Source organism: Bison bison, unplaced genomic scaffold (genome assembly GCF_000754665.1).
Source record: "Bison bison bison isolate TAMUID 2011002044 unplaced genomic scaffold, Bison_UMD1.0 scf7180017864039, whole genome shotgun sequence".
NCBI classification, from domain to species: Eukaryota; Metazoa; Chordata; class Mammalia; order Artiodactyla; family Bovidae; genus Bison; species Bison bison.
The window spans coordinates 3,713,682-3,726,290 of NW_011494611.1; the positions used below are offsets into that span (position 1 = coordinate 3,713,682).

A 12,609-nucleotide genomic window follows, 5' to 3' on the forward strand; every position below is an offset into this window, starting at 1 on the left:
GGATTGGAATTTCAGCTTCAACATCAGTCCTTCCAATGAACACTCAGGACTGATCTCCTTTAGGATGGACTGGTTGGATCTCCTTGCAGTCCAAGGGACTCTCAAGAGTCTTCTCCAACACCACAGTTCAAAAGCATCAATTCTTCTGCGCTCAGCTTTCTTTATAGTCCAACTCTCACATCCATACATGACCATTGGAAAAACCATAGCCTTGACTAGATGGACCTCTGTTGACAAAGTAATGTCTCTGCTTTTTAACATGCTGTATAGGTTGGTCATAACTTTCCATATATGTACTCTTTTTTACATTCTTGTCCCATATAGGTCATTACAGAGTACTGAGTAGAGTTCCCTGTGCTATACAGTAGGTCCTTATTAGTTATTTATTTTATATATAGTACTGTGTACATGTCAGTCCTGATCTCCCAATTTATCCCTCCCCCGCCTACCCCCTGAGAACCACAAGTTTGTTTCTACATCTATTTCAGTTTTATAGATAAGTTCATTTCACTTCATCTTTTTGAATGTAAGTTTCAGTTTCATCTGCGAAATAAATATGGATGATAATGCCTTTCAACAACCCTCAAGACACAGCCTGGGGCCAAGCACGGGCATGGAGACTAATGGGTGTTCCTTTGCTCCTTTTCTGCCAGGACGTCTCCTGTCAGACCCCCGCAGTGTCTGGTCTGAGGATGGCAGAGCAGCAGGGCCGGGAGCCTGAGTGCCCTGTCTGCTGGAACCCCTTCAACAACACATTCCACACCCCCAAAGTGCTGGACTGCTGCCATTCCTTCTGCGTGGAATGCCTGGCCCACATCAGCCTGGTGACTCCAACGCGACGCCGCTTGCTGTGCCCTCTGTGTCGCCACCCCACCGTGCTGGCCTCCGGACAGCCTGTCACTGACTTGCCCACGGATACCGCCGTGCTCACCCTGCTCCGCCTGGAGCCCCACCACGTCATCCTGGAAGGCCACCAGCTCTGCCTCAAGGACCAGCCCAAGAGCCGCTACTTCCTGCGCCAGCCCCGGGTCTACACGCTGGACCTGGGCCCTGAGACTGCGAGTCAGGCTGGGCAGCCCCAGGACGTGGGCCCTAGCACCAGGCCAGTCCCCATCCGCAGCCGTTACTCGCTGCGGGAGTGTTTCCGCAACCCGCACTTCCGGATCTTCGCCTACATGATGGCGGTCATCCTCTGCGGCACCGTGCTGTTCATCTTCTCCATCTTTTGCACCAGACGATTCTTCTGGGGCGTGGGGTGAGCGTCTGTCCCAGACACCGTTCCTGGCTGCTGCTGCGTATGGGGATTGTGGAGCACCACTTGGGGTTGGTCTTCCTTCATAGTATTGTTCATTTTTACAATCCAGGGGTCGGCTAGGCTGTGCATCTGCTTCTAGCAAGAGTCCTAATACAATGAGAACCTCTGAAAGCTAACGGACTGGGGAAGATGTGAAGAGACCTCTGGGTGTGAACCGTGGGTCATGGAAGGGCAGAGAAGCAGACCTGTGATTACAGAGCCAGAAGCAAGTTGTGCCAAAAGGCTGGATGAGGGTACCCAGCAGCCTGTCCAGCCCAAATAGCAGGTTGCAGTTCTTACTGGAGCTGCTTTGAACTCAGTTCACACTTTTTGTTTTGGTTTTTGAGTTGCTCTTTTTACTATTTGTTGCTAAAAATATCTGGAGTGAACTTCAATTGGGAGCAAGTGTGTTTGTCTTCTCCTTTCAGTTTTCTCTTTGGCTGTCTTGCCACCATTCCTGGTAAAAAGGGCCTGCATTCATTAATTTATTCACTTATTCAACAACCCATTGGCTGGTCCTCTGTCAGAACTAGGGGCAGAGAAGGGTAGGATTAACCAGGAGTGGCAGAGTCCTTATCAGTAAGGAGGGCAGGCCCACTCATTTGCTTCTTGTTCACAATGACCTCTTGTTAGTATGTGGTTTATGGAGTGTTAAGAGTATAAAAGTTTAAAGGGAAAAGAAACCAGAGTCAGTGGATCAAAAGAAATCTGGAATTTGGAGGAAAAGATTTTTATTCCTTCTGGGAGGTGCAGGGTAGAGTTCTGATTCCCTTCCTTCAGCCATTGTAATTCCGGCCTTAAGAGGTAAGGCAGGGTGCATCCATCGTGGCCAGCGCAGGGGACACAGGTTTGATCTCTGGTCGGGGAAGATACCACATGCTGAGGAGCAACTGAGCTGCAACTATGGAGGCTGCATGCCTATATCCTGAGCTTGGCAACAAGAGAAGCCACTGCAGTGAGAAGCCCCCATTCACTGCAATAAAGACAGGCCTCGCAAAGCAACGAAGACCCAGTGCAGGCGAAAATAGATAAAATTATTTTTTACAAAAAAAGAAGTAGTAAGGCAGGGAATTCTCTGGCAGTCCCGTGGTTAGGACATCCTGAATCCACTGCAAGGGAACCAAGGTTCCACATGCCATGAGGTGCAGCCAAAAGAGAGGTAAGGCAGAGACTCCAGACAGAGTAAAAGCCTTAGCTCCCAGCCCAAGCAACGCAGCCAGGGGACCCTGCTTTTTATTTTGTATGACAGCATCCAGGGACCAAGGAAAACTGGATAGAATTTGGATGCCGCTTGACTGCCAGTGGCCACCTCTGCAGTATCTAAAACCCTGACTTCTGTTTTAATGCTACCTGGTGACTCAGGTCTCAAACGACCTCAAAGCAAATTAGAACACCATCACAAAACAATAACATTTTGTTTTGGGGGGATGAATTTGTAGACTAAGCTTTCAGAGGCCAGAAACTGAGTTGATTTCATTTGTTCTATATAACATTTTGTGAGTTTCATGAAGGTAGCTTCTATAACGGAGAAGGCAATGGCACCCCACTCCAGTACTCTTGCCTGGAAAATCCCATGGACGGAAGAGCCTGGTAGGCTGCAGTCCATGAGGTCACTAAGAGTCGGACACGACTGAGCGACTTCACTTTCACTTTTCACTTTCATGCATTGGAGAAGGAAATGGCAACCCACTCCAGTGTTCTTGCCTGGAGAATCCCAGGGACGGGGGAGCCTGGTGGGCTGCTGTCTATGGGGTCACACAGAGTTGGACACGACTGAAGCGACTTAGCAGCTTCTATAAATTCTTATGGGTCTTAATGTATAAAATAGTCCCAAATTGCCAAGACATGCAGACTTCATGTTTAGCAACACCAAAGGCTTAAGCTCCACTGTGAAGGAAAAGTTCTCCATTATGAAATTGGAAAGCCGCCTTCATATCCTGCCAAGGGACTAGCATCTACCTCTCCATTTGCGCCATCAGGTAATTACCCTAAAGCTGGGACTCCACACTTCTCCCCACTGACTTCATTTCTTTACACATTCTTGCTTCTTAACCTTGTGGCGGATAAATTAGGCAATGAGCTCACGTTCTCAGAGCCATGAGGAACAGAGAGGAGCTGGGGGAAGCTCAGGAAGGAACACCTGCCTCCATACTAGGGCCGACTGCTCCTGAGTTCAAGAGGTCTCACCCCTATTTCACAGATGAAACTGAGGCTCCCCAAGTTTAGCTACCTTGTTCAAGGTCACCCAGCTAGCATGTGGTAGAGGCCTTACAGTCAAAACAGAACCTCTATTCTTGGAGTGACTGATTCACCAAGCAAGACTCAGCTTTGAGTATTCTGGAATAGGGAAGGTTATATAGTTAACACTGCAGCATCTTCTGTTTTCACATTTAATATTAATGGTTCTAACACTGGGCAGTGCCATCCTTCTAGAGCTCATTTAGAAATCTTTGGTCCTCCAATGCAGGGGTGAGTTTTGTTTCTGGCTGTTGGTACTCAGAGGTCAGGGATGCTAAGACATGCTGCAATGCTGAAGACATTTCTACAGAACAAAGCACCGTCTGACCCAAAATACAAATAGTTTCCTGTTGAGTAACACTGTAGGCTCCTTGTAAGTTCACAGGTACAAGTGATGAAATTAACTCCCTTTGGCATGAAGTCAGAGTAACAGATGCAGTGATGTGGTATAAACGGTGGAACAGGCTTTTCCAGTAAGTGACCCGAGGTGACTTTTTTTTTTTTAAGGAATGAGGCCATTTATTAACCCAGGACCATTTGCCCTGATGCTGCTTGTTGCCAGCTGCCACCTGTCTGGTGATTCTGTCCAGATCTTTTTCCTGAGATGTCAGTTTGCAGCCCCCATCTTGGTCCTTTTCCCCCATTTTCAGGCCCTGCAGGCTTGGAGGACCTGATGGGCCACACTCTTGGAACCTCTGCTGAAGTGGCTGGGCATGATGCCATTCCTCTGATGCCCCTCCAGAGATCGTGGTCATGGGGCCAAGCCCAGCGCCCCTGGAGGTACAGGTGCTGTGCGATGGAAGCAGCTCGTGTGTAGGATCAGTTCTCATTGTAGGGAGTGAGCTCTTTATGCTTGGCCAGCTTGACAGTGTCCAGCCATTCAGGGACTCTCAGCTTCCCGAACTTTTTGAGGAAGGCGGCCGGCGCTCTGAGACTCCTGCTGGTTCATGTCTTTTCCAGTAACTCCAGGCATCATGCAGCCTCCGTGTGCCGGCCAGGGGAAAGAAGGTGACTTCTAAAAATGGTTTGCTATTCAGTTGACCCAGAAATCCCAGAAAATCATGCAAATCAAGAGGTTCAAAAATCTTCCCATGTTCACTTTAAGAACACTTGTGAAATGGCCCAGGCCATTTAGGGTATGCATATTTGAAATGCCACCAAGTATCTGAACGATGTCCCTTTATAGAACACGTGCCATGCCATTCTGTCATCACAATGATAGAGTTTGTAGGTCTGCTCAGGCCAAAGAGGAGCTGGATGCAGGGTTGGTAGTCCAGAGGGCTGAGTTTTTACTGTATATGCTCAAAGATGCAGAGAGCAATGCCTAACTGAAGGGCTTAGATTCAGATGCTCTGGCCACCAAGCACATCCAGGTGAACAAAGCCCCCGAGAGGGGGCGCAGGATTTACAGAGCTCATGGTGGGTTCACCCGATCCAGGAGCTCTCCCTGCCACACTGAGACGATCCTCATTGTCCCTGCGACGCTGAAAAAAGGACAAATTCTCACTGAAAAAGGAGACTGTTCCTAAACTGGAAGAGGAGGTGGCACAGAAGAAAAACATACCCCAGAAGAAAATGAAGAAACAAAAAACGTAATGGTCTGGGAATAAATGCTGCCAAAAAATAAATGCAAGTAAAAAATAAATACAAGGTAGAGTGGTTAAAAAGTTCAGGCTTTGTACAGGGAACAGGCCGTGCTGACTGGACTGGTGTGTTTTTTTTTTGGGTCTGGTCAGTGTTGCTAACATACTAAAGTCCTATGAACCTCTTATAAGGTCAGAGTCAAGACTTTACCACTTACTAATTAGGTAATCTGGAGCAAGTTACTTCTTTGAACTGTAGTTTTGTTTGTAAAAAAGGCAATAATAATTAGCTCAGGAGATTGAGAATTAAACAAGATGTCTGTGTGGCCTGGCGGTACCTGGACAAAGTGTCCCTTAAGTGATGGCAGTGTGATTATCTCACCATGATCATGAAATGCCACACTCAGTGTATGCTCCTCAGCCAAAGGCTTTCTAACAATATTTCCAGTGAGGAAATGTATATTCCACATTTCTTTTGCCAAAGGCTTAGATGAAATGTTTTCATTCAGTTGCTACTTCTAAATCACTTGGAACCCCCCATTCCCCCAAAAAGAAGACAAGTTTGAATGATAGTAAAATTTTCACTTTGAGAAAATCTTGAACACACTATATTTAAAAATTGCATGCTAATATACTAAGGTTCATTATTAGTTACAACACACTACAAAGGTAGTTATGAAAAAAACAATTCTTCATGGCTTAACTATGGAGGAAATGGTAACCCACTCCAGTATTCTTGCCAGGAGAATCTCATGGACAGAAGAGCCTGCTGGGCTACAGTCCATGGGGTTGCAGGAGTCGGACACAACTTTGCAACTAAACCACCACAACTATGGAGGAAATAGAGCCCGTTAAACAGTGAAGAGAGTGAAGTGCACAACGGAAGGCAGAGCTGATAATCCAGAACCTCCAGAGGCACACAGGATGCGCACCCACTTGGTTGCAGCTGAAATCAGACTAAAAAGTCCCTTTAGCTACATGTCACTCATTCATAGTTTGTACAAGAGTAACTGTCAGCCTCCCTGGGAAGCAAAGGACAAGTGTTTTGAATGTTCAAGAAGCCATCATATAAGCCCCTTCAATTTTCTATACACAATCCTTGCCAATTCTATTTTTGTGTGAATCTGTGTGAATTCAGAGTTCAGTGGTTGTATATCTGGGGCGGAAAGAGAAGGTAACTGCTGCGTGGCCAATGAATAAGAATTAGAGGGTCCAGATACAGCTCACTGGTAGTCTGGCCTACAATCCAACAGCCCTCTATTTTTAAAGAAATGACTGACAGAATGCTTACTAAGGAGATGGAATTGGAATAAGCCATACTTGAGATCATGTGTTATATCCCAAATTTAAAAAAAGGGATCTCTGTGGACCAATGGCTGGGACTCAGGAAAGGCTTCACTATAAAAATAATTCTTTAAAGGACAGTTTTTTAAATAGGATTTTACTCTGTAGCAAGTGTGCAATAAAGAAAAAAAGTTTATGTTTAGGAATACCCATTAGGGATTTTTTTTTTCCCCAGAGTTATCTCCACATGAAGGATCCATATAAATAACCAACAGAAAAGAACTTGCACAGTAGAGACATCGTGTTTGCTTCCTAAAAATTTCATTGAATCTTGACACAGTGGCCTAGTTTTGGGGTAACAAAGGATGCCAAACTTCAAAGCAAAACGGAAGACATCTTCTGAAGAGGCAGATGCTCAGCTCTGGACTTCCTGATGCAGTTAGCATTCCAAGTGAACTCAACAGGATGAGGTGAACCTCTGCTGCGGAAGCCAGGACACAGCTGTGGCCCACGTCTTCGCCTTCCATGCTCAGGGCCCTCCTCTGTCAGGTGCTGTTCAGCCAGCGCACAGAGAGACTCGCTTCTCTACTTGAGGGCTTCCTGCAGAGCACGGCTGTCGTGCTCTCCGGGTCACATGGAGTCCTGAAACACATACCATGTAACGGAAAGCCAGGTTTCAAGAAGTAAAAATCCTGAGTGCTTTGAGGGAAGCAAGAGGGCATTCAAACAAAAGATTAATAAAAACAATGTCTACAAAGTTCATGGAGGGGCTTGAAGAGGAAAACAAATTTTTCAACCATGGAAGGGGTTGACCAATACCCAAGGATTGGGCTGCTTGCCTGAAGTGGGAGCTGAGACAGAAATTTGATTCTTTGAGGATCTATATACATGGTAATTGGCAAAGTACATGATAGAACAAAACACATCAGTTCCTTTCTTTTGAAAATGGCTCTAAAGGGAGATTGAGTCCTTCTTCCATGGTCCTGCCTATTCAGCCATCCAGAGCTTGAAGGTCCTGTCATAGGAGCAAGTGGCTATGAGCTGCCCATCAGAAGAAATGTCTAGGCCCATCACTTTGCCTTCGTGGCCGGCCAGAGTCTTCAGAGGGGACCAGCCTGGGTGAGTCCAGATCTTGGCTGTGTTATCATAGGCACCAGTGAGCAAGAAATTCCCATGGATAGCTACAAAAGAGAAGAGGAATTACTTCAGGAATTGAAATATTCAAGAGCGTAAGAAAAAGAACAGAACCCAAATCTGCAGGGTGTGTGCTCAGTCGTGGCCGACTCTTTGTGGCCCCATGGACTGTAGCCCATCAGGCTCCTCTGTCCATGGAATTTTCCAGGCAAGAATATTAGAGTGGGTTACTTCCCTGGTGGTCCAGTGGTTAAGATTCTATGCCTCCACTGTAGGGGGCATGGGTTTGACCCCTGGTTGGGAAATTAAGATCCCACATGCCACATAAGGAAAAAAAAAATTCTAAAGTAATTAAGAATACTGGAGTGGCTTGCTATCTCCTCCTCCAGGGGATCTTCCCAACCCAGGGATTAAATCCACGTCTCTTGCATCTCGTGCACTAGCAGGTGGATTCTTTACCGCTGTGCCACCTGGGAAGTCCCAAAATCCACTAGAATATACTATTTTCAAAAAGATGTTATTTTGGCATTCATAAAACGCCAACCTCCAATCTGCATTTTTACTAGGCCTCTACAAAAAAGAGAACAACTACAGACAGACTTAGGGAAACAAATAACATTATTAAGGTCTTTTGGTTCTTTCCCTGATACACAACCTATTCAAAATAATATTATCCATCAGCAGATGAATGGATAAGAAAGCTGTGGTACATATACACAATGGAGTATTACTCAGCCATTAAAAAGAATACATTTGAATCAGTTCTAATGAGGTAGATGAAACTGGAGCCTATTATACAGAGTGAAGTAAGCCAGAAGGAAAAACACCAATACAGTATACTAACGCATATATATGGAATTTAGAAAGATGGTAACGATAACCCTGTATATGAGACAGCAAAAGAGACACTGATGTATAGAACAGGCTTATGGACTCTGTGGGAGAGGGAGAGGGTGGGAAGATTTGGGAGAATGGCATTGAAACATGTGAAATGTCATGTATGAAACGAGATGCCAGTCCAGGTTCAATGCACGATGCTGGATGCTTGGGGCTGGTGCACTGGGACGACCCAGAGGGATGGGATGGGGAGGGAGGAGGGAGGAGGGTTCAGGATGGGGAACACATGAGAAATAAAGGAATAAAAAATTAAAACAAACAAACAAAAAAACACACAAAATAATATTAAGAACTAAGTGCTTGGACCTTCCCTGGAAAGCAAAACACGCACAGAAGTCTTCTTTACTTCCTAGCAACAAGCGGCGTGCAGTCAGAGCTCTGTCTGAATGGGTGGCTGAGGGAAGGAAATGATCATTTCTTCCTTCAACAGGGTCCAAATTCTCTCATGTTCCCCTTCCAAGTTAAGCTAACACCTGGCCTGCATTTCATGCCAATGCAATCTGTTTGTCTTGTAGTTAGGCTTACAACAGAAGGAAGACTTACGCTCGAACTTGACACCTGTCACCAAGTTCTGATGGGCAGGAATGGTGTAGACACAACGTCGCTGTCGGAGGTCCCACACTTTGCAGGTGTTGTCGCCACTGCCAGTTGCAATGTGGTAGCTGTGGATCAGATAGAGAGAGGAAGTCAGAAACACAGAATATTTTCTGGCCACTAACCCTGTGCACCCCTCATTCAGTGAGCTTATTTACCCATTGGGGGAGAAATTTATTCCATATATTTCCTTCAGGTGACCTTCTAGGAACATGATACAACGTCCTGTGCGCAGGTCCCAAACTCGACCAAATGCATCCAGTCCCCTGACAAAACAGTTCATGAATGAGTACTGTGAACCCAGTTCCCTCTGGAAGCAGGCAGATGTCAGAGGTCAGACGACTGAGCTGCCCCGGCTGTGTGGAAGAAGCCTTACCCAGTGCCAGCCAAAGAGCCATCTTGATGGAAGGCAATGTCATACACACCCATGCTGTGGCCCTCCTGATGCAGGATCTCCTCTTGAGCTTCCAAATCCCATAAGCGCCATGATCGGTCATAGCTTAAAAAGTCAAGCTAATAATTAACCAGCAGATACTCAAAGTGTACAAAGTGCTATAAATTACAAGTGTACAAAGTGCTTCAATGTACCAAGTGCTGTAAATAGCTGGAGCTCAAGTTATATTTCTGAAACTACTCATACAACCATATTAACAAATTCTTTTCTGGCATAAATAATGTCTCCACAACTAAGCGTTATCTGTCTTGGGTGCTAAATGGGAAACTGTGGACTGCCCATGCCTAAAAAACTATCTCAGTGGCTATTTTAGAAAACAGAATTCCCTTAGGATGGCCCAGAACAAAGACTCTGTCACCTACTTTCTTCCCCAATTTCACTGTTATGTCCTTCCATTCACTGAGCATTTACTGAGTCCTAAACTGAATGTTGGGGATATAATCAATCACAAGTAAATCAACAGAATATAAGAGAATACAGAGTATATAAAGAGGCCCCCATACACACGGTCAAATGATTTTCAATGCGGCCACCAAAGAAATTTCAATAGTGAAAATCTCAATAAATGATGAGAAAACTGTAATACATATGGGAAAAAAGATAAAACAAACAAAAAATCCTCAATTAAAAAATGAGTAAAGCACCTGAACACTGAACAAAAGAAAATACACAAAGGGTCAATAAGCGTATGACTCAACACCAAGAGTCATCAGAGTAATAAAAACTGAAACCATGAGATTTCACTACATACTTGCAAGACTGGTCAAAATGATGAGACTGCCAATGCCAAATGTTGCAAAGATGTTAAAAAAACAAACAAACAACAACACTAGAATGCTGGGAATGCAGAATGACACCAGCACTACGGAAAACCCCCTGGAAATTTTAAAAGTTAAATATACATCTACCCTATAATCTTGCAATTGCATTCTAAGGTATTCATTCAAGAGAAAGGAAAGACAAATATGTCCACAAAAAGTACTGGACAAGATACGTACAGTAGCTTTATTCTTACCAGCCAAGAGTTGGAAACAGCCCAAGTGTCCACCAATGGGAGAATGCATAAACTGGCAGTTATGCAACCGACTGTTTCTCAGCGATAAAAAGGGACTATCGATACACGCGACGACAGGAATGAGTCTTAAAAACGTTGTGCTGAGTAAAAGAACCCAGGCACAAATGAGTTTATAAGGTATGACCACGTAGAATTAATTTATGGTGACAGAAATCAGGGCAGGGGTTGTTTTGGAAAGGGGAGTTGGCTGGGAAAGGCACGGGGGAACTTTCTGGGGTGATGCAAGTGTTCTCTCTATCGACAAGCGTATGGCTATGAGCATAACTGATGCCGTCTTGGGCCCATACAGTTCTTCCTGTCCTCCTGCTGACCCCACCCAGAACTGTACTGTGCGGTAAATCACTTTTCTATTGTCAAGGGCTTTTATTAGTAGTTCATAGATATTGTTTAACAACCATTAGGACCAGGAGACCTCCATGCTCTGTTAGTCGTCAAACAATGAAGACCTTTGCTGGTGTATTCCCAGCACCTACTGGTTACCCACTCATAAATCTTGACTTAGGAATGTACTTCCTGCTTCCAAGCACAGACCCCCGTACCCTAGGTTAACTATAAAACTGCTGCAATGGCTTCTTGAAGGTGCAGACTGCAGCTGTGAATGCTTCAGGACTGCTGACTGCCAGATCCCACCCTATAAGTGACCCTGTAATAAACTGATCCACTGGTTATATGGATGGAATTGTCCACCTTGATTATCCCTCTCAAGATGCTTCTCGGTGACATCCCTCGTGGTACGGTGGATAAGAATCCACCTGCCAATGCAGGGGACATGGGCTCAATCCCTGGGCCGGGATGATTCCACATGACGTGGGCCACCCATGCGCCGCAACTACTGAAGCCTGCGTGCCTAGAGGCTGAGCTTAGTCAGCAACGTGAGAAGCCACTGCAGCGAGAAGCATGTGCACTGCGACAAAAGCAGCGCCCGTTCACCACAACCAGAGCGCCCACAGCAGCAACGAAGCCTCAGTGCAGCCAAAGAAAACGACTTCTCAGCTTGGTGGGCGCTTTCTGTTCCCTTGGACCTCTAACAACAGGGATGTGGGTCATGTGAATGCATGCATTTGTCAAGACTGACTAAATTATACACTTAAATCCATTCCACTGCACGTAAACTGTATCTCAAAAACGTCTTTAATAGATTCTGGCCTCACTGAATTTATAGAACCAAGAAAAGAGACTGATCTGTAAGCAGTGAAGTTATAATACAACGTATAGCCCACCCCACCGCCCCTCTCCATCAAAAAATGCACTTCTAGTATTGGCCAAGAAAGAGAAGAGGGAAACTCTAGCTCTCTGGCATTTAGTGACCGAAATCTCAGATTAACTGCAATTTAAAGCCGAGTACACTTGGCCTTAACTGTACCATATAGTCTTTTGTGATTCTGATTCATTGCAGTCCAAGAAAACATGACTTGAGGACAGAACAAGAGGATGGCTTACCAGGTGGTACCCAAGAAGCGCCCTGATGGATGCCACGTCACACGGGCCACACGCACAGTGTGCCCTTCAATGTCTGCCACCGGCTCATCACTGAAAAGGAACCGAATATCCTACGTAAACTATCTTACACTCATGCAAATATTCACTGAATTTTTTTTTAACTGTTGAGCACACAGGCACTCATTCTGCATGGGTGGACAGGCCAAACTGTAACTTGTAATCTGTTAAAATTTTAGGGCCAACGATAATCTAATCACCTCCCAAGGTTATAAAAGCTTTGGGACTATTACATATGTCCACAGGTGAACATTGCCCATTTTTGTTGTTCAGTAGCTCAGCTGTGTGCTACTCTTTGCAACTCCATGGACTGCAGCACGCCAGGCCTCCCTGTCCTTCACCATCTCCTGGAGCTTGCTCAAACTCACGTCCATTGAGTCAGTGATGTCATCCAACCATCTCATTCTCTGTCGTCCCCCTCTCCTCCTGCCTTCAGTCTTTCCCAGCATCAGGGTCTTTTCAAATGAGTAGGTTCTTTTCAAATGAGTAGGTTCTTTGCATCAGGTAGCCAAAGTATTGGAGCTTCAGCTTCAGCATCAGTCCTTCCAGTGAATATTCA

At 45.4% G+C, this 12,609-nt stretch overlaps 2 protein-coding genes and 1 pseudogene across 6 annotated transcripts in view; 1 reads left to right on the forward strand and 2 right to left on the reverse strand.

Moving 5' to 3' along the window:
- Positions 1-1,689, forward strand: part of RNF183 (ring finger protein 183) — an 8,514-nt gene extending 6,825 nt beyond the window's left edge. The window contains exon 2 of one of the 2 annotated variants that reach the window (XM_010835176.1): positions 654-1,684. In XM_010835176.1, coding sequence (XP_010833478.1) covers positions 693-1,259 — 567 coding nt within the window. In that variant the 5' untranslated portion in view covers positions 654-692 and the 3' untranslated portion in view covers positions 1,260-1,684. Of the gene's footprint in view, positions 1-653 lie in introns of both variants that reach the window. The other variant, XM_010835177.1, reaches the window with a different exon arrangement.
- A 2,034-nt stretch (positions 1,690-3,723) lies between these two features.
- Positions 3,724-4,542, reverse strand: LOC104985166 (annotated as a pseudogene).
- A 2,161-nt stretch (positions 4,543-6,703) lies between these two features.
- PRPF4 (pre-mRNA processing factor 4) overlaps positions 6,704-12,609 on the reverse strand; it is a 21,071-nt gene continuing 15,165 nt past the window's right edge. For 3 of the 4 annotated variants that reach the window (XM_010835180.1, XM_010835179.1, XM_010835178.1), the window contains exons 10-14: positions 11,994-12,083; positions 9,401-9,523; positions 9,183-9,290; positions 8,974-9,092; positions 6,704-7,580 (exon numbers count right to left, since the gene is read on the reverse strand). In XM_010835180.1, coding sequence (XP_010833482.1) covers positions 7,387-7,580; positions 8,974-9,092; positions 9,183-9,290; positions 9,401-9,523; positions 11,994-12,083 — 634 coding nt within the window. In that variant the 3' untranslated portion in view covers positions 6,704-7,386. The other variant, XM_010835181.1, reaches the window with a different exon arrangement.